The 21,922-nt window shown below is 40.8% G+C and overlaps 1 protein-coding gene across 4 annotated transcripts in view; it reads left to right on the top strand.

Moving 5' to 3' along the window:
• Positions 1–21,922, top strand: part of PRDM5 (PR/SET domain 5) — a 94,060-nt gene that overhangs the window by 2,971 nt on the left and 69,167 nt on the right. For 3 of the 4 annotated variants that reach the window (XM_072119335.1, XM_072119337.1, XM_072119336.1), the window contains 5 exons: positions 8,740–8,862; positions 16,134–16,320; positions 17,016–17,190; positions 20,241–20,333; positions 20,681–20,799. In XM_072119335.1, the coding sequence (XP_071975436.1) occupies positions 8,740–8,862; positions 16,134–16,320; positions 17,016–17,190; positions 20,241–20,333; positions 20,681–20,799 (697 nt within the window). The remainder of the gene's footprint in view (positions 1–8,739; positions 8,863–16,133; positions 16,321–17,015; positions 17,191–20,240; positions 20,334–20,680; positions 20,800–21,922) is intronic. The other variant, XM_072119338.1, reaches the window with a different exon arrangement.

Raw genomic sequence — 21,922 nt, 5'->3', positions numbered from 1 at the left:
ACAACACATTGAATACATGGTTCTCTGGAGCAGAGCATAACTAGGGTAAGAGGAGAAGTGCCATAGCTGCCAGAGGAGCTACAAAGCCTCATTATCATAATGTATTATTGTTTTTTTTCAGCAAAACCACTCACTGTACAAAAGCAAATGGTAGATTTCCTTTAATCAGGCTCAGAAAACAAAATTCATCATGATAAACCAGTGACACTTACTTATAGATCAAGGCAATGTGACTGTGGTAATCTTCTTATATATATCATCCATGCCCTCCTTCCAGCTAAAAATAAACTTTTATAATTATGCCAATTTAAAAAAAATATATATTTTAGAAGGATGGAGACTATGATTAATGGCATGCAGCTCCTCGCAGCTGCGCACCCTTGTCTGAGAAGTTGGCCACTGTTCCGAAGCCGGAGCCACAATGTGTAGAACTCCGGCTTCTAGGACGAGGACGCGCAGCTACGAGGAGCTGCACACCGAAGATCTCAGATTAGGAAGATCAAAAAGGCTACTGGGGCGTCAGTAGCTGTTTTACAAAATTTACATATTATGGCAATAAAGATTTTAAAAAGATAGTGGGGATGTGAGGATTAGCTCAAAAAGGGCTATCCTCATGTCCCATACATCCACCTACCACCCAATCTACCTTTATCGGTAAGCACTTTATTATTGTATGTATAACATATGGAGATGTTTACATACATTTGTACTACTTATGCACTTTATTGTATATGAATTTTTCATGAAATAACAATGTATGTTTATGATCTCAACTGCACTTGCACTTTAAGGATACACCGCCTTATCTGCATTGCACACCATGTTTCCTTTATATACCCTGTGTGGTTCACTTGTCAAATTGCTTGAAAAAGGTGTCCAACACCAAAACGTCGCTACCCGTTTCAATAAAAATCACTCACGTTTGATTTGAACCTTGGAGTGCTGCCTGCTTTTTCCATTCGTTGACTACAAACCAGGATCAAGCCAAAATCCTTGGAGGCATTGCACCCCTCCTTCTCAGGAGTCACTTTACTGTGCGGACTTGAACTTTTTCCATTTTACCTTTATAGGTAGATTCGTGGTGGTAGGTTCCCTTTAAAGAGAACCCGTCATGCAAAATAACCCCCTAAACTAAATATATTTTCATAAACTGCCATTAGAAAGCATTGCCTCTATCCCTTTATTGTCCCTCTACATGCCTGTAAACTTAAGCAATGAGGTCCTAAAGCTGTATGCAAATAACCTGTGAAATGTCCAATGAGTCATTAGCATATTCAAGCTGTCCAGCTTATGCATGAGTGGGAGGTACAGCCACACCCCCAATGCTTGACTGACAGTTGCTCCATGTAATGGCTGCTCCATGTGCTTGTTGGTGGCCACGCCTCCTGCAGCCTGTGTGTGTATGAGAAAGATACAACAGCTCCAGGATGCAGCCATGTTATAGCAGAACATGTCAGGTACTTGTGTAGCTGATGTCTGTGTCTCTCACCTGTATATTAGGAGGATGCAGCATGTCAGCAGATGCAGCACAGACACTAGCAATGCTTTACTATACATTACACACAGACATGAGCAGGGGGAGGAGAGGGGAGGGGGAACAGGGGTGACATCACTGCCTCTGACCATGTGACCAGCCTCATTTACATAATAAAGAATAGATGATTTTACAATGATTAATGTATGAATTGACTAGATAAAGGCTGTGATGGATCCTTGTGAGCTGCTCCAACAGGTAGAGGTGACAGGACAAGTGGCAGAGACCTGATGACAGGTGTCCTTTAAGTAACCAGAATGGCTGCCATAGGTGTAACTTCCAGGGTAGCAACATTTTACTTAGATGAACTTAATTTTATTACAGAGCTGTGGATATCAATTATCCCTTCGCTTCAGGTACATATTTTGTAATATTCCTGAACTATGTAGTATACATTATTCTTGTGGCATGACTGTTAGTATTGTAACATTATTGAGTAGATCATCTCCTTACTGTGACGTGTGTGTGGTTAATACCTTTGTACTGTGACATCACGGTGTATCTCTGTGTCTTTATTAGTACAGTATCTCAGTGTCTTATTCATCTCTATACTATGACATCACTGTGTATTATGCATATGATGTGACTATTCTGGGTTTATTCACTATGTACTATGACATCACTGTGTATTATCTATATGATGTGACACTACTTGGTTTATTCACTATGTACTATGACATCACTGTGTATTATCCATATAATGTGAGTATTCTGGGTTTATTCACTATGTACTATGACATCACTGTGTATTATCCATATGATGTGACACTATTGGGTTTATTCACTATGTACTATGACAGTGATGGCGAACCTTTTAGACACCGAGTGCCCAAACTGCAACCAAACCCCACATATTTTTCGCAAAGTGCCAATGCGACAAATTAACCAACAACTTATTACTCCCTGCTCTTTCACAGGTTTAAATTGTATAGGCACCGGAGGACACCAATAGAGTAGAAAGAAGGAGAAGAAGTTTGGATTATCATTGTAGCTTCCTTCTAGGGTTCTGGGCTGCCTGGGACTGCAAGAGGCCTTGAGCCCTGTCTGACAAACTCTACCCTGGGGTGATGTCAAGGGTGCCCATAGAGAGGGCTCTGAGTGCCACCTCTGGCACCCGTGCCATAGGTTCGCCACCACTGTACTATGTCATCACTGTGTAGTATCCATATGATATGACACTTCTGGGTTTATTCACTATGTACTTTGACATCACTGTGTAGTATCCACATGATATGACACTATTGGGTTTATTCACTATGTACTATGATATCACTGTGTATTATCCACATGATATGACACTATTGGGTTTATTCACTATGTACTATGACATCACTGTGTATTATGCATATGATATGACACTATTGGGTTTATGTACTATGACATCACTATGTATTATCCATATGATATGACACTATTGGGTTTATTCACTATATACCATGACGTCACTATGTGCATTCTCTAGGACTTTTTTAATGTGCTGAAAGCCTCATGCTGTCTTTGCATCTCCAAATATTGCTCTAAGCCCCATGGTTGGTAATTACGCCCTGATGGCAGTATTACATGATAAATCCAGATACCTTTCCTGTTTCGATTCTTATGCACCCTCTTTGCTTTGTTTAAAATAAGTCAATATAATTTGCAAGTTTTGTATATTTATAGGGGTATTCCAGGAATCAGCATAATTCATATGCAAATGCATACTCAAAATATAAGCTAATGTGTAATTAGTTGTTATTTAAAATTTTGCTCCCCTTAGCAGAAATTCCTGATGACATAGACTGTAATGAAGAAACAAAATGCTTCTGGCCCTTTAATCAGTCCGTTAATTTCCTCCGCGCGGTCCGTCGCAGAACAGAAGATGGCCGCTGGTCACCTGTCCACATCACATGTCCTGCACCTGCCTGGGTAGGTCATGTGATCACCACTATATATGGCTGTAGTCGGTTGGTTGCAGCGCATCCAGTATGGGCAGTGTTTTGGTGATGGCAGTTACACATCATTACTATGGTAACAGAGCAAGAAAACCTGTTACATCATCACTGGGAGCAGAGCCTGAGAGGTAGGAGGAGTTACTGAGAACTAAAGGATCATGGGACTTGTTTTTTCCAGTGGCGGCCATCTTGGTGATAACTCCACCTACTTTAGAGAGGACATAAAATGTTGTGAATCATAAAATCAAACTATTTAAGCTCCATTTTGTGACTAATGACATTGAGTATTGTTGTATTCATTTATTTATAGCATCATGGGTTTTTGTGTCAGACGTTCATATTCCCGGAATACCCCTTTAATCCTTTTCTGAAAAATGTTGTTGCTTCTTACAGTGAGGATAAGATTATTGTTATTTTTATTTTCATGACATTGTACCTGAACATATATTATTTCAGGAGAAAATGAGATCTAATATGGTCAACTTTCACTTAATCTCTCATAATATTGATTTTATTAAATTATTCCAGAGAGAATGAGATTTTCTTTCTCTCAGGGAATCTAGATTCTCCACCAGCATTAAGACCTACTTAGGGTAATTTCACGGTAGCTCTGTTCAAACAAGCAATCATTTCCAGTTTTACACTAAGTAAATATTGTAGAGGAGGAAACATGTACTGTAGTCAACTATAGTATCATAGAATAGAAATTTGTTTATCCCATCGGGAAATAATTTTGTACTGTTCAGCTCCGTGCTAGAGATCTGTTTCAGATTACATTGAACACAAATTTACACAAACAACATAGCATTTACGTAATAGGTGCTAGGTGGGTGCTACCTAGCAATAACAAATGCGTTGGGGGGGGGGGGGTGTTGATGCGCCTAGTACAACGCCTTTTCCTGGATTCAATTGTTTTTGGGATGAATTAATCGCGGAATCTTATAGCGACTCGTCTGGCGGGAGAGGTTACTTAGAGGGCTCTGCATGTGGAGGACTGTGATCTGTAGCAGGTGTGAGTTGCATAGTATAATGGTCTTAAATTTGGCTAGGCTTCTGTTATGCCATAGGGACACAGCGGTACCCCTACTGGCACTGGGTTTCAAAAAAAATTATCTGGCCTATTTGTCTCATTTCCTTTGATGCCTTCTCCCCAGGAGATGACAGTGAAGAAGATTATTTTCGCAATTGTTGATAGGTAGAACATGTGCAGTAACAGCCTGTGGAGCTACAGCCTGCAGGGGCTTTGGTAACACCCACCAGAGCCCTTCTAGCTAATTAGCATAATTTTACATGTTGATTTTATACATCTAAGAAGATTACCACTGTCACAATGCCTGGACCTATAATTAAGTGTTCCTGGTTAATCCATGCTTGCTTTTGATGGTAGATTTCCTTTCAATTCCAAAATCAATTAATACCAAAATCAATTAAAAATGTCCTTCCTTCTAATACTACTACTACTGAAGCATGTTTCTGATATAGAGGGAGAGATGAGCAGCTACAAGACATGGCTTACCCAGGTGACTGGTAACAGAAGATAGTCAGGTTCTCCCCATAGCCCTTCAACAGCTAAATAAGGCCATAGGTATCACTGGGCATCTTAATGCCCTGTCAGTATGCAGCTTATAACAATATACATACACATGAAGATACCCTAAAAGTTAACTATACATTTACCTCTGTCAGCACACTTTCCATGTTCTCTAATAGCAGCTTTATGCAGTACATCGGTGCTATATATAGAATAATGACTATATAAAGTATATATGGAAATCCTGCCTCCATGAAGCATATACTTGTAGTGTGGAGTAAGTACATCGGACTAGTTTTATCTTTGTAAAAAAAGATTAATATTGTTTATATAAGCACATAATGGGGGTCATTTACTAAGGGCCCGATTTGCGGTTTCCCGACATGTTACCCGAATATTTCCGATTTGCGCCGATTTTCCCTGAATTGCCCCGGGATTTTGGCGCACACGATCGGATTGTGGCACATTGGCGCTGGCATGCATGCGGCGGAAATCGGGGGGCGTGGCCGAACGAAAACCCAATGGAAAAACCACCGCATTTTTTTAAAAAATGTGTCGCGGGACTCGCGCTTACCTTCCCTAGGAATAGGACGGTGAACTTCAGTGCATTCTGGCGGGCCTCGACGGACTTCAGCGCAGCAGCGACACCTGGTGGACGTCGGAGGAACTACCTTAGTGAATCCCGGCCGGACCCGAATCCACCGCAGAGAACGCGCCGGTGGATCGCGAATGGACCAGGTAATTAAATCTGCCCCAATGTGTCCAGCGGGAGGATCAAACAACATATGACTAGGCCTGCACCTGTTTGTTTCTTGTATCTGTAATGTTGATATTGCAAGTCACATTTTTGGTATTCTAAGATGCTTCAACTCATGGTTATTTCTTCTTCTTTGATGTGTGCCAGATGCAACAAAAAGCTTAAAACCAGAGCTTAGAGTTTACCCATCTACTCTAACTATCCATTTATGTTATGGCTTATATGATTATTGTTTCAGTTGAAAAAAATGAATTCCGCTAGCGTGATATGAATATTTGATTTGTATTCTTTCCTGTATTATTAAAAAATGTTCCTCTTGAGTAAGGCTTGAAGTGAGTTTGTTCTTGTGGGATTTACCAGCCCGAATGAAGAACTGGTGAACTGACCTCATCATATATAGGTCAGAAACTGTACCTATACACGAAGCAAGTTGTCAAAATAAATGTGCCAATGTTCAACTAATCCTTTTGGCACTAATAACTTTTCCATTCTTTGCTATACCGAGCAGTGGGTGGTGTCATTTTTTGTGACTTTTGATGCCGTTTTCAATGCTTCTATTTTTAGGACTGTAGGACCTTTAATCACTTTTTATAGAATTTTGTATATTTTTCAAAATGGGGAAAAAAGTGTCATTTTCAACTTTGGGTGCTATTTTCCATTAAGGGGTTAAGCGCAGTGAAAAACCGTTATTATATTTTGATAGATCGGGCATTTTCGGACGCTGCAATAACTAATGTGTTTATAATTTTTACTGTTTATTTATAGTTTGTCTGAGTGATCCCACCATATACTGCATTACAGTATGGCAGTGTGACATGTTCTCCTATACACATGTGAGAGACATAGACATTAGCTAAACAAGTACCTGACATGTTCTCCTATACACATGTGTGAAATACAGCATCAACATCATTATACAGGCTGTCAGTCAAGCACTGGGGGTGTGGCTGTGCCTCCCACTCATGAATAAGCTGGACAGCTGAATATGATAATGATTATTTGGATATCTCTCAGGTCATTTGCATACACTATTAGTGCTTGATTGCTTAATTATATAGGCAGGTAGAGGGACAATAAAGAGATAGGCAACACTTTCTAATGGAAGTTTATGAATATATATTAAGTTAATATATTAATTAGCCTGACAGGTTCTCTTTAAAGCTTATGCAAAAATTATTTCCATTATAAAAGTAAGTTTGCTCCCCAAACGCATTGATAATTACCAGGTGACAGGGTCCCAGGTGCTAGATGGTGCAGGGATGTTTCTGGACATAATTCACTATTCTTTCTCTGCTCCTTTCACTGAATGTGGGCAATGTATTCAACATGGGGTTTCTAGGTATCTGTATTTGGTTGGTCAGTTTGTATCAATTTGGCTGATCTAGTCATTTAGACACATGTTCTGTCTTCTGGATCTTCATTGGGACACCCTACCCATCATCAGGGATCCCCAAGTGCAGTGATTGTAAACCTTTTAGAGACCGAGTGCCCAAACTAATACCAATACCACAGAGTGCTACCATGGCAATTTAAACAGTAACTTATTTCTTCCAGCTTTGTCACAGCTTTCAATTGTATTAGCATCCAGTGGACACCAACAATATAGTAGCTTGGGAGGAAGAATCGCAGGGGCTTGAAGAAGGCGCCGCAGTGATGGTCTAGCCCTGTCAACACCTCCTTCCTCCCCCTTAACATCAGGCAGCCAAGGATGAGCCACTTTAAAATAGGGCAGAGCCCAAGCACATCCTGAACTTCTTTGGTTCTTTCTGGGGACTTCTGTGCTGGGTGACATCCTAAATGCCCAATGAGAGGGCTCCAAGTGCCCACACTGGAACTAGTGCCATAGGTTCGCCACCACTGCCCTAGTGCAATCTTTTAGGCCCAATCATGCCTTGTACTTTTAAAGCGGGGGGTATGCATACATTAAAATCTGGCCATATTTAAAGGTCGTTTTAGCAGCAATTATACTGTTTCTTTATGCACTAAAAACTGTTCCGATTAGTGCATGCTCATACACAATGGCCCACATTTACTTAGGACTTTGCATCTATTTTCTGGCGGACATTGCACATTCTTGTCAGTGCAAACTGCTTCCATATGTATTTAAGAAGTGCCTGCGCAACATTAGTGTCGCATGGAACCATTTTGTGGCGCAGCTGCGCTTTTCTTCACGCAACACAAATTTCTCCACTGCTAGAGAGGCATTCCGGTCAGACAGTGCAACACATTTATGATGCAAAAACCGACAGAAGTGTGTTGCATGCCCTATCTTAAAGGTGCACCAAAAAAAAGTTTGTGCACTCTGTCGGGGCAATATTTCCGATTTGCGCCGATTTTCCCTGAATTGCCCCGGGATTTTGGCGCACGCGATCGGATTGTGGCGCATCGGCGCTGGCATGCACGCGATGGAAATCGGGGGGCGTGGCCGAACGAAAGCCCGACAGATTCGGAAAAACCACCGCATTTAAAACAAAAAATGTGTCGCAGAGCTTGCACTTACCTTCACTCAGCCCGGCTCGGTGTATTCCAGTGCGTTCCGATGCTCTCCAGCGCAGCAGCGCCACCTGGTGGACGTCGGAGGTACTGCCTTAATAAATCCCGGCTGGACCCGAATCCAGCGCAGAGAACGCGCCGCTGGATCGCGAATGGACCGGGTAAGTAAATCTGCCCCATTAAGTGAATACTTTTAAAAGCTCTTTTTTTTTGCAGTCTGACGCAGATGAAGTATGAGTAGTGAAGATGTGCTCATGTAGAGGTCCCTAAGGTTTTTATGTAACTTCTTTTCAATACAAAGTGGTTTTGTTTGTCTAATTGAAGAACATAAACCCTTACTTCTGAAATAACCAAATGAGGTCCATATTCTCACGGTGTATCCAAGTGCCATGCAAATTGTAAATAAGTCCTTTAGGAGTTGAGAACATAGTTTGTTTTGTCTATAGTTTTTCCATTTTTTCTTTTTTGAAGGAAATTCTATTTTTCTCCTCAGGTCCGGGGCAACAAAGGAGAAGTACTGTATATTTTAGATGCCACAAATCCACGCCATTCCAATTGGTTACGCTTTGTCCATGAGGCACCGTCCCAGGAGCAAAAGAACTTGGCAGCTATTCAGGTTACTTTTCCTGAACTTGTTGACACAATTGTGTGCATTCTTTCAGTAGCTTGAGAGATATCCTATAGTATTACTACACTGAGTTACAGGTCAATGTTGGAGAGAGGTTATAAATGTAACACTGAGAATATCCTCATTATTTTCTAGGAAATATGCAAATACGTTTTTCAGGATGAGACAAGCTACCTTGTAAGCCCCCTCAACACCAAGCATGACTTTCATGAAGTGTAATAAAATGATGCAGTATATCTATTCCATAGCATATTCCCAACGGTAGACAGAACTGTTTTTTATTGTGGTTGGATCTCGTCAGTACTGTCCTGCATAACATGATTAAGCTTCCCGAAACTCATGCTTGATGTTAGTAGGGCTGTCTTACAAGTTATCCAAAAGGGCAATGTTTTCCATATCCCATCCTGTAAATGTATTTGTATATTTCCCAGAATCCCCTAGTGGAGCATCCATGACTGTAAGTCTCCACACTCCTGTAAGGCGTCGTCCTTAATTGGCAAAGGAGAGCTCTTACTTCCCCAACATTGAGGGATATTTATCACTGCTGCTATGCCAGTTTTCGGTAGTTCAGTAATTCTGCCCGGAAGGACAAATGGGTCTTAGCCTCTTGATGTATGTGTGATGGCACACAGGGGCATGGCTGCTATCTTATGACGGCACAAAAGCAGCGGCGTATGATAAATCTCCCCCATTATATTCTATTCAGTTGGTGTCAGCAGGTGTCTGATTGTACTATATATATATTTGGCTTGTTTTAGACTAGCATATTTACAATCCTTAATAAATTTAATTTTTTGGCATTGTACCCCTTCAATATTCCACCAGTTTACATTCATTAATATTATTTCTGTATGGCAAAACAGATTCAAATACACAACAAATTGGACACACATTGGCATGTTCCCTTAAAGGGAACCTACCACCACAAATCTACCTATAAATGTAGATCGGGTGGTAGGTGGATCAATGGGACGTGAGGATAGCCCTTTTAAGGGCTAATCCTCACGTCCCCACACTTTTTTGTTAACTTTTATTAGACTTTTATGCAAATTTACTTATGCGGCTACTGTGGCGTGGAGTAGCCGCATCTGAGGTTACACGAGGCGGCTACTCCATGCCCCGCTAGCCTCTTTTCCCCTCCTACTCACCATCTTCGGCCCTCGTCCGGCAATCCTACCGTCTGTGCATGCGCAGAAGAGCAGGCCCGCTATAATATAAAGCATCCACATTTTTTTTGTTAATTCCACTATATTAGGAAGTTTTTCAATATCAATATCTGATCGGTGAGAGACTGACACCTGCCTCCCGCACTCATCTATTTGGAAATGTGTTTGGCCCCCACTGAACGGTTCATGGAGATGCAAGGATGTGGTTTTGTGTTCTGTGTAATAGCTGTGCAACATTACTACGCCCTAGGCTCACTAAGGAGCCCAGCAAAGAGCAAGATGCTTCTAGTTCTGTGCACTGTGTTTTGTCAGACTTCAGTGTGGGATCTTAGTGATGGTGTCTCTTCGAAAATGAATGGACATCTTGTTTAGACCAAATTTCCTTTTTGAATATCGTTTCTATTAATTACTAGTGTTCTTACAGGAAATATATCCACAAAATCAAGCATGATGAACCAAGAACACCTACTCACAAATCCAGACACTGTGACTGTGCTTATCTCCTTATATTTGTTATCCATGACCGCCTTTCTTCTAAAATCAACTTTTAAAATTATGCCAATGAGCCTGAGGGGCTCTGGGGGGCATTGCAAGACTGATACACTGTGTTACAGAGTGCCAGGAATACTCCCCCCTCCCCACTGTGTGCCGAAACTTCCTCTGCTGCCCTGAGAATACAGAGGCAGAGGTAGGGTGAAGTGCTGATGGAGAGGAGGAAGGGTTAAACAGTGTAACAACTTGTGAAGCTAGACTGCAGAGTGGCTCTGGTTATACCCCCAGAGCCATGTGGGCTCATTAGCACAATTTTAAAAGTTGATATTAGAAGGAAGGAGGCCATGGATAACAAATATAAGAAGATCACCACAGTCACAGTGCCGGGATCTATGAGTAAGTGCCCCTGATTTATCATGCTTAATTTTGATGGTAGATTTTAATGTGTATTGATATTGATAAATGTTACATACAATTTCATCTGTAGGCCATGCACCTAGTTGGCTACTTTACACAGCAACTGTCATCTAAGCTTCCTTTGTGCTCTTCTATTATATGTACATACTTTAAATAATAATTATGCAAGCATTTAGAATATTTAATATTTAAAGGGAACCTGTCACCACATTTTCACAAGTACAGTAAGGGATAGGTTCACATAGAGCTCTATTAACGAATAGACACCATTTTTTTGCATTAGAAATTGATCCCCTTACACCCCTATAAATCAGCTGTATGTCATATTACCTGGCATCAGAGGTGGGTGTCCTCCCGATGTCCCATGCCTCTTCTCAGCATGCCATTTGCCATGCCTCTATTGACTTCTACTCCTCCCCTCCCTCCATGGAGGCATGTTGTGATTTAATGTGATCAGATACATACAAGGGGTAGACATTACAAATGTAACAGGACCATAGATGATGTCATCATGGCCGTATGACTTTAAGTGCCAAATGATGTAACAGAGTTGTCTCTCAATGTTCTACACAGAAGAATATTATAACACTGTCAATCAGGGACAAGGAGGCTGGGAACTGCAAGTAAATAATAATAATGTGTGACTCACAGAGTGATATGCAACTCTCCCCAATGTGAGTGCATCAAAGTTTACAAACTGATTTTTGTAATATTGCAGCCATGAAAAGGAACATTTAGACATAAGGGTAATGCTTTTTAGTCATAGTTTTTAATTAAGTATTTATTTTGAATGGGTTCATTTACATGACATGTTCTCTTTAAAGGACACCTGTCATCAGGTCTGTGTCACTAGTCCTGTCACCACTACCTGTTGGAGCAGCTCACAAGGATCCCATCCCAGCCTTTATCTAGTTATTTCATACATTATTCATTGTAAAATCATCTATTCTTTATTATGTAAATGAGGCTGGTCACATGGTCAGAGGCAGTGATGTCACCCCTGTTACCCCTGCCCTCTCCTCCCCCTGCTCATGTCTGTGTGTAATGTATAGTAAAGCATAGCTAGTGTGTGTATGTCATCTGCTGACATGCTGCATCCTCCTAATACACATGTGAGAGACACAGACATCAGCTACACATGAATCTGACATGTTCTGCTGTAACATGGCTGCATCCTGGAGCTGCTGTATCTCTCCTAAACACACACACACACATGCACACACAGGCTGCAGGGGGCGTGGCCACCAGCACCAGGAAGCACATCATTATACAGCCTCACATCATTATACAGGCTGTCAGTCATACACTGGGGGTTTGGCTGTGCCTCCCACTCATGAATAGAGTGGACAGCTTGAATATGCTAATGCTTCATTGGACATTTCACAGGTCATTTGCATACAGCTTTAGGACATCATTGCTTAGGTTTACAGGCATGTAGAGGGACAATGAAGGGATAGAGGCAATGCTCTCTAATGGCAGTTTATGAAAATATATTTAGTTTAGGGGGGTTATTTTGCATGACGGGTTCTCTTTAAGATAGATTTTGAATGTGGGAAGATGTTGTGCAACATATTTAACCAACTTGGAAAATCTCTGGTTTATACAATACTTGCAGTCTGCCTCCATGTTTATATAAAATCTTGTCACCCTAATGTTATATAACCATACTATCACAGAATAGCAGACAGAATTGAAAGAACTCTTACAACTTGAGAGGGCACTCGATAAGCTACTTATTTGAATTTCCATATTACTGAACTGTTTGGTGAACACAGCAAATCTAGTAAATTCTTTGTAACTACAAAGGGAAGATTAAATTGTAACAGAACACAAATTGTAAATTGGAGATAGAATTTGTGTCAAGGATACACTGAGGACAGAATTAGGCTGTGTGCTTGATGTTTTTCTTTTAAACTATACAAAATCCAGCTTTTAAAGGTTATCACAAATATGAAGGAACCATTTCTCAGCGCTTTGTTTGATAGTATTAACGTCAGCTAAGTGAAGACATTGATTGAAAATAAAGTCAAATTAAAGGGAATCTGTCAGCAGTTTTGACCCTACAAAGCTGCGTACAGTGTTGGGTAGCAGTGCTGGAAATCTGTGTACCCGAATACCTTTCAAAAATGTATCACATATGAATCCTGCTACTAATAATATATAAAGGAGAGTTGTATAGCCTGTACTGTGCAGCAGTATACAGAAGATATCTCACACATTAGTACATCAGAGTGCAATAGGCAGGCAGCTTGGTGGAAGAAATCAACTGTGGGAGCAATAATTAGAGAATGGAATACATACAAGACCACTGATAATCTCACTTGATCAGGGGTTCTGCACAAGATCTCACCCCGTGGTATCAAAATGATCACAAGAATGATGAGAAAAAATCCCAGATCCACACAGGGGGATCTAGTGAATGATCTGAATAAAGCTGGGACCAACGTAACCCACGTCGCCCCCAGGGACTCAGATACTTCAGTGCCAGATGTGTCCCCCTGCTTCAGCCAGTACATATCCAGGCCCATCTGTAGTTTGCTAGAGAGCATTTGGATGTTCCAGAAGAGTATTGGGACAATGTCATATGGTCAGATAAAACCAAAGTCGGACTGTTTGGTAGAAACACAACTCTTCGTGTTTGGAGGAGAGTGAATGCGGCACTGTGGTGGCACTGTCCCCACACCTTCGCACTTGCTGCAGCCGGCAAATTTTCACATGTGAAAATCTGCCGGCCGCGTTTATTTCTACGCCAGGCAGAACTGCACGGGACCTCTCAGCCTCTTGATGTATGGCACTGTGCAAGAGCAGCGGCAGGGCTATCACACGCCTGCGCACGAGCACCGGCATATGATAACTACGCCCCTGATAGCTGTTAGCAACATGATAAAAATGTTTACTTGTGAGCAACATATAAAGTTTTTGAATCTAAAATGCAGGTGTCGGAGAATTTTAACCATTTAAGGACGCCCATTTCTATTTTTTACTCCCGACCGCTCCAAATTTTTTTTGTATGAGCACTTGTTTTTCAAAGAACAAATTTGGAATATATACAAAGAATATAAATCTACAGATGCAAATTTTTGCAAAATTTTGCTGGGGATAAAAATTATTTTACGGTGTACAAAATATCTGGTGACCCTCAAAAAATGTACTTGTTTAACTGTCTGAAGAGATGGTTCACTTTCATTAAAAATAAAAGCTAAACTCCAATCTGTTAGTCTTCTGGCTTCCACTAATATTAGTAAATTATTTAATTAAATGTGTAGACTACATCTTTAAAGAATGCAGTGGTCACAATACATTCCACGTCCAGGTAGCTTTCCTTTTAGGCAAGTATTTCATGTATTTACTTTATTTTGGTTGTTTTTAGGTTACGCTCTAAACTGCATGGTTGCAAGTCTTGTTATGCATAGAAAACAGGGAGATTTGCCGAGACAGCAGATAATATGTATGACATACTTTAGGCTCTATCAGTGCTCGGCATGCATGAAATTCATCTTTCACTCTGTCTTAGTAATGTGCTAACCAGAGCTATGATTGATGAATGTTGGGAATCTCACTGTATGAAGTTAAGCACAAACATATTGACGGCTTCCATGCACCTTAACATACTTGACAAAAGGTGGTTTAAACCACAGCATAGTTTCTTCATTGTCATGTTGCTGGACGTGAACTTTCCATTGTTATCTAAAATTCTAAGTATGTTTTATTGTTTGAATAGAATTAAAGGCAAATATGGCAAACATCTAGTTATGCATTCACGTCTAAGTAATTGTACAAACCATAAACAAAGACTGCCTCAAACTCGTGTGTGTGCAGTCACAGTGAGATTACGCTTCTACTCCACACACGGTTACATCTATACAACAGGGTAACATCATTTATGGATAATTGTCTTGTGACTAAGACCTAGATGTACGTAGCATGTTGCAATGTACTGCAGTAGATTGTGGTACATTTACTGTGTTGTGGACATTAGTTCAGTTAATGGAATTTTAAAGTACCTCTTGATGGTAAATGTAAATTAGCACTATAGCTGTGATTTAGAATACTATCAGTATGCAGCAAGTGACAAAGTGTTCCCCATTGTAACAAGTAACTTTAATAGTTTTCACATTGTAATTTTAGCCATTTATTAATTGAGATTGATGTATTTTGACCTATTGGTTTGTGACCGCTTCATGGTTTGAAAGGTTATATTTATAATTCTACATTGCATAGACATCTATGAATATTACTGCTTTTGGTAAAATTGCTATATAAGAATTTATTTAACCACTTTCTGACCAGTAATTAAAAGGCTTTAAAGGTAGTTTCATACGAAACAAGTTGTGGATAAGACCTAACTTCCTGATCAGTGGGGGTCTGAGTGATAGGAACTTCACAGATCACAAAAACTGGGTTCTATGGGGTACCCCAATCAGACTTCTCGTTACTCCACGAGATGACTGGAGAAGCCTGTTTATCTCTGTGGAGCTGACAGAGATTGCGGAGCGACGACGAATCTGTCACCAAATGTTACAATGGTGTTCTACTTGATATTTAGCTAATGATTTTATCATTTGTGTGCAGGCGACTTTCGTTATGGATAGAATGTAGTTTAAAATTCATTAGATCACCAAATGTTTCAGTTTATTAGTTATTCACACACAGTGAAAGTGCACTATAGGGACAAAATGGATATCAGAATAAATCACATCAATGGACATCACAGAATAAAAGTGGGGCATTTTGGCACAAGGTCTGCATTTTTGGCATACAAATCATGCTGTAATTTACACTGGGATGTTAAATTGTGGCACAAGGGGTTAGTGAATTAGCGCACACCCGAAAATGTTTAGAATGGTCTCCACATTCATGATGGTGAAGTAGAACTCCATAGACAAGCTTTATGCAGTTACACCAAAAACAGTGTTGGGAAACTAGAAGCGCTGGAAAAGTGTCCAGATTACAAAACTGCACCCCAAATTCTGCACCCAAAAAAGAAAAGGCGTGAGTGTCGGAAAAGGACAAATTGTGGCACTGACATTTTGTAAATAAGGCGCTACAAGCACAGCAAGGGAAAGTCATTAGTAATAGCCCCTAATGTGACATATGTTGGTATGTTATAGCTACAGGCCTTTTACTTGAGCTTTATGTAACTTCTGACTGGTATTTTTTCCTTTTGTTAAATGGTTATTTTAGGAAGGAGAGAACATATTCTATTTGGCTGTTGATGACATAGACACAGACACTGAACTACTTATTGGCTACCTAGACAGTGATATGGAAGAAGCTGAAGAAGAGACCAAAGAAGTTGTAAATGTGGTCACCAAAGAAGAAGAAGAAAATGTTAAAGAAGTTAAGCAGTCTGAGGAGAAAAGTGAAACAGGTTAATGTTACTGTTGTCTGCTCTACCATCTACTATCAAAATCCATCATGATAAACCAGGGACACTTACTCATAAATCCAGACACTGTGACTGTGGTAATCTTCTTATATTTGTTATCCATGGCCTCCTTCCTTTTAAAATCAACTTTAAAATTGTTCTTATGTTGAAGCGCTTTAGGAGTGTTACCAGAACCCATCTATGCTGTAGATTCACAGGCTTTTACACTGTGTAGGAGCACTTCCCCCTCCCATTGTGTGCTGAAACTTCCTCTACTGCAGTGAGAATACTTCAGACTGTGGGAGGGGAAAGTGCTGAGAGAGCATAGAGAGTGGGCAAGACATGCTCTTAAACAGTGTAACAGCTTGGTAACACCCCCAGAGCCCTTCTGGCTCATTAGCATAATTTTAATAGAGGGTTTTAGAAGGAAGGAGGCCATGGATACGAAATATAATAATATTACCACAGTCACAGTGCCTGGATCTGTGAGTAAGCGTCCCTGGTTTATTATGATGGATTTTGATGGTAGATTTCCCTTAGTGGTAGGCCTATATGTGAAGTATTTGTCCATGCCCCTGCTTTATTTTAACACCGATGACCTATCCACTGGATTCACATCATGGATATAAAACTGCATTTGATATGTACCTACGTACTAAGTATACTTATGTCATATACCTTTCTTTTTAACGTTCTAGAGCACAACCATTGTAAAGATGATCACGACTGCCCACTTTGTGAGTCCAGTTTTCCAAGTCAAGAAATACTAGCCGAACACCTTCAAGCTTTGCATCAAAAGCCAAGTGAAGAAAAGGAGTTCAAGTGTCGAAACTGTGGGAAGAAGTTTCCAGTAAAACAAGCTCTCCAACGACAGTATGTAGTTGAGATTTTCTTTTTAGTCCTGGAGGCTTTCAATGTAAACAGATACTGACCCTATATAACAACTGGTGCAAAAGAGTGAACTGTTGCCCCTAGTAACCAGTCACGCTGAAGTCGTCACTTTTCTAGTGACCTGATTGGTTGCTTTGGCAGTAGTTCAATTTTCATTTGCACTGCTTTATATTAGTAACCCTATTGTGTCCAGTGATACTGACCTCATTCTGTCTCTCTGTTTCCTTTTTGTCTGGTGTTCGGTGGGTTATTGCTTTGGATTCTGATTTAATCTGGGTTCACACCAGTTATGTAAGTTATTTTATGCCTCTACTGGGCACAACAAATTGTTCAATTAAACCAAGGTTACAATTATTGCCATAGGAAACTATGCGATCAGTTTGTTATGTAGTGTGAGATTTTTATGCCACACTAGATGTTATAGACTAAAGAGCCGGAGTAATGTGATGTGAACATCGTCTAAATCCAGCATTTACTCATAGAACAAGGCACCGTGACTGTAGTAATCTTATTTTTGTTATCCATGGCCTTCTTCCTTCTAAAACCATCTTCACAGGCTATTACACTGAGCAAGGTGTACTTCCCCCCCTCCCACTATGTGCTGAAACATCCTGCTGCTGTGAGATTACATTGCACATGATTTAAATTTGTAATGATTGTAGCTTGATATCTTTAATGTTACAATTGAAAAACTTTACAGTGCACAGTCCCACACTACTTTGTGCTATAGTATCACTCCTATACTACTTAGATTACTTGCACATCTCTCGATAGATACCTAAAACACAGATCATCTTTGTAGCTGAGGACAAGGTCCCTTACTAGGAACTATTGCCGATTTTTGGGTACCAGTTCTACCGGGTGGATAATTTTTTGCTGAGAGAAATAGAATGCACTCTGCCATGATTCACTAAGATCGTGCCCCCGATTTCTGTCGTGTGAAAATCGGCGCGATTGCGCCAAAAATCGATCGCGTGCGCCACAATCCTGTGAAATACAGCGCAAAACGGAAAAATTCGGGAAAAACCCGACGGATTCGTGGCTGCGGACCCTTAGTAAATGTGCCCCATTGTCTTGAATCTTAAATCCCACATACAGTCTGAATCAGTCAAATCGTCCGATGGGCTACCCCCTGATTTCTGTCACCTGAAAGCCAGCGCAGCTGCGCCACAATCCGCGATCCGCGGACCCCATAGTAAATAAGCCCCACTCTTTTAGCTACAACACACATCCCTCTTGCTCAGAGAATGCCCCATACAATTAATAACTGTGGTTATGGCACATACCGTATTTTCCGGACTATAAGGCGCACTTAAAAGCCTTGGATTTCCGTGGAAATCCAAAGTGCGCCTTATAGTCCGGTGCGCCCTATGTATGGCGCTGGGCAGCGGACCATACTTACATAGGTCCCCGCTACCGGAGACCGGAGACAGCAGATCTCCAGCGGGAACTGCAGACCACACGGCACAAACAACTTCTGCCGCGTGGTCTGCAGTTCCCGCTGGAGATCTGCTGTCTCCGGTAGCGGGGACCTATGTAAGTATGGTCCGCTGCCCTCCTCCACCTCCCCCTCACCTTCCCCGCTCACCTTCCCCGCGTTCCCCGTCGCGTCTCGGCGTTGCGTCCCTCGGGTCTCCGCCACGCCCCCGGACCTCCGCCACGCCCCCGGACCCCGCGCCTTATAGTCCGATGCGCCTTATATATGTAATTATTACATATATAAGGCGCATCGGACTAATGCGCCTTATAGTCCGGTGCGCCGTACAGGGTGAAAAATACGGTATGTAAGTTTTTTTTGGTCACAAATTGTATAGGAATTTCTTAATTCATTTTCATGAATCTTCCCCCATTCTTTTCTCTTTGCTATATAGAGAATAGACATTCTTGAATTTTTTTACTAAATGCAAAAGTAAGTGCCTATTACATAGCTACTTCCATAAGGTGCAGAGGGTTTACTTCCCTACAGCTCTCCGTATCTCTCTGCAGTTACAGCAGGTAGAAGATGAATACCTGCAGTTCTATACATCTACAGCAGCACCACAAGACCCTACTGAAATGTATTCACTGATAAGCCTGACCCTCAGTGCAAGAGCTGCTTTGTTTTACACTCTCCACGGGTGCTGACAGATTTGGGTAGAGAACCCCCATTTTACATTAATATATGGTATTTAATTCAAATATTTGCATGCAATGGGGGAGATTTATCATTGCCTGTTTTCTGGCGTAGAAGTAGTGAAAGAATCGCAAATTCTGACACAGTGCAAGAATTTGCGATTCTTACAGCGACAACGCCATCTGGGCGTGGAGGGGGCATAGAGGCGTTCAGGCACCATGCCTGCGTAATTTTGAAAAACCTGTGCAGGTTTTTACACAAAACTACGCCAGGTTGGCGTAAGCCTCTTGATGTATCCCGCAGGACTCCACCAATACAAGACAACGGGGATAATTGTAACAGACAGTTTACCAAACTAGTACAGAAAGTATTATATCTCATTATATTTACCACTTACTGAAAGTATCTATAACCTGCCTGCTATCAACTGAGACCAATCACATACAATTCAAAATGTTTTTTCTTCTAGTTCATAATCTACAAATTGTGCAATGCAATAATTGCCACCTCATTTTTAACTATAGTTTCCACTGCCTATATGGGGTTTCCCGACATCAAAACTCATGGATTCACTTTCCTTTCATTGGAGATCTGACAGCTGGAACCACAACTTCTGCAGTTCCTTCTACATTTTCTTCTTTGTGGTTTTCGATTAGTTACTGTGCTGGTATCATAGCTTTAAAGGGAATGTGTTCCAAGTCACATAACCATGTGGTATTGTAGGACAACTTTCCTTTAGGGAAACATACTTTTTATAAGAAAATCTTTGGTTTTAATGCAGAGGAATTTTTATTCCTATAGATGACCCAAGAGCTGATCCTTTAAATGTTTCCAAGGCTCATCTTTTATTTAACTGTTTGACGGTCAATCAATATGCAGCGTTTTGCTGGGATGTTCTAAACTGTTCTCTTTTCTTTAGTGTACTTCAGTGCTCAGAAAGTATCATCTCCGGAGACACTTCAGGGAGTTATCAGTGTTCCGTTTGCAATACCTTCTTCGGCTCAGCGTTGAGGTTTTGTGTTTGAATTACTGAACCGCTGTCTAATTTCTGGCTTCCCTTTTTGCATGCCTGCTTTCAAGCTTCTTCTTGTTCTTTTTTGACATCTAACCAAGAAAAAGAAGTTCCTCCTTACCTCCTACTTAGGTAATGCACGTGTTAGCTTGTGTTCATGATATAGAGGCAGTGGTCTCTTACCTGTGACTCTATAACTGTTGGATTGTCACCACCCCCAACACACCTGGATTTGTGGTCGTACAACAGTCAGAGAGCACTGGTTATAGATCACAGCTGTAAGGCATGCTCATATTTATTCAATCCTTTACATATCTATTGTAAATCTGCTATTTTCTTCATTACAGCTTTGACCAACACAAAGAGGCTTGTAAAGGAGATGTGAGATTTATATGCAAGTCTGACAGTTGTGGGAAGAAATTTAGAAGCAAAGACGCCCTGAAAAAGCATAAAGAAAACGTGCACGGTATGTTCTCTAATCAAAAGAGCATACGATCTTTGTACACATAATTTCATGATAGAATTCTGTCTTATGGAATGACATGATAAACTTATTCTGCTTTCTGTCATTGGGATTTTTTTATAGCAACTTACTATAGCCCTCTTGCATTGTACATGTATGTTAACTAAGTGGCTGATCATAGTTAGTCTCCAGCTTGGGAATTCTATAGAACAGAGATAATAAGTGGGAAAACCCATCAGCAAGTGTTGTGCCATCAACAAGGGCAAGGGCAAACAGTGGAGGGCCCCGGAACAGGAACTTGAATGGTTTCTCGCTTTCCAATAGATGGTCATAACTTAACACCCCCACTCCCATCCAATCTCCATGAATTATGTTGGTCAAACTATCATTAATTTGAATCTACCTGGTATCTAAACCTGGTATATCCTACCATTCAAGTTTGTAATAGCTGGATGAACTGGAGTGGAGATGGTCAAGTAGCCTGGCCTAGAGGAGGGGTCCTGCTGCTCGTGCCACAGGGAGAACCATTGAGAACCAAAAAGCTAAAATTGTAGAAGGTGGTATAAGTAGAGATAGGTGGTAGGTGCTCATTGTAGCCAGAGAGGATCAAAGTGGGCGGTGAATAGTGTCCAGCAGCAAAGTCTTACAGTAGAGATCACAGCGTTGGTACAAAACAAAGGAGATCTCCAATACCGATGGTGCTTGAAAGATCCTTGTTTATTATTGTATATGGAATAAAAGCACTACGTGTTTTGAGTTAGTACAGAAGTCTTCCTCAGATGGCAATCAAAGTCCGACAAAGACTTCTGTGCAAGATCATAACATGTAGTGTTATTATACCATATACAATAATAAGATCTTTTAAACGCCAAATGTGTTGAAGATCTCCTTTACAAGTATCTAATCGTCCATCTTTTTTTAACCTTTTAAAATTGTAGAAAGAAAAATATACCGAACAATACTTTGCTTGTTGTCCTGACAAGTATTTGGCAACTTTAAGCCTAAATTAAAGGAAAGATCACAATTTGGGCAGCAGTTAGCATTTTTCTTGGCAATGTTTTTCCAACTTTCTGCCTGGCTCCTGTTAGAAGTTCATCGATAAATATAGTGGTATTTTTGTTTTTTT

Source organism: Engystomops pustulosus, chromosome 1 (assembly GCF_040894005.1).
Source record: "Engystomops pustulosus chromosome 1, aEngPut4.maternal, whole genome shotgun sequence".
Taxonomy (NCBI): Eukaryota; Metazoa; Chordata; class Amphibia; order Anura; family Leptodactylidae; genus Engystomops; species Engystomops pustulosus.
Note: the sequence above shows the minus strand (reverse complement) of the source record. Positions and strands in the feature narration are given on the sequence as shown.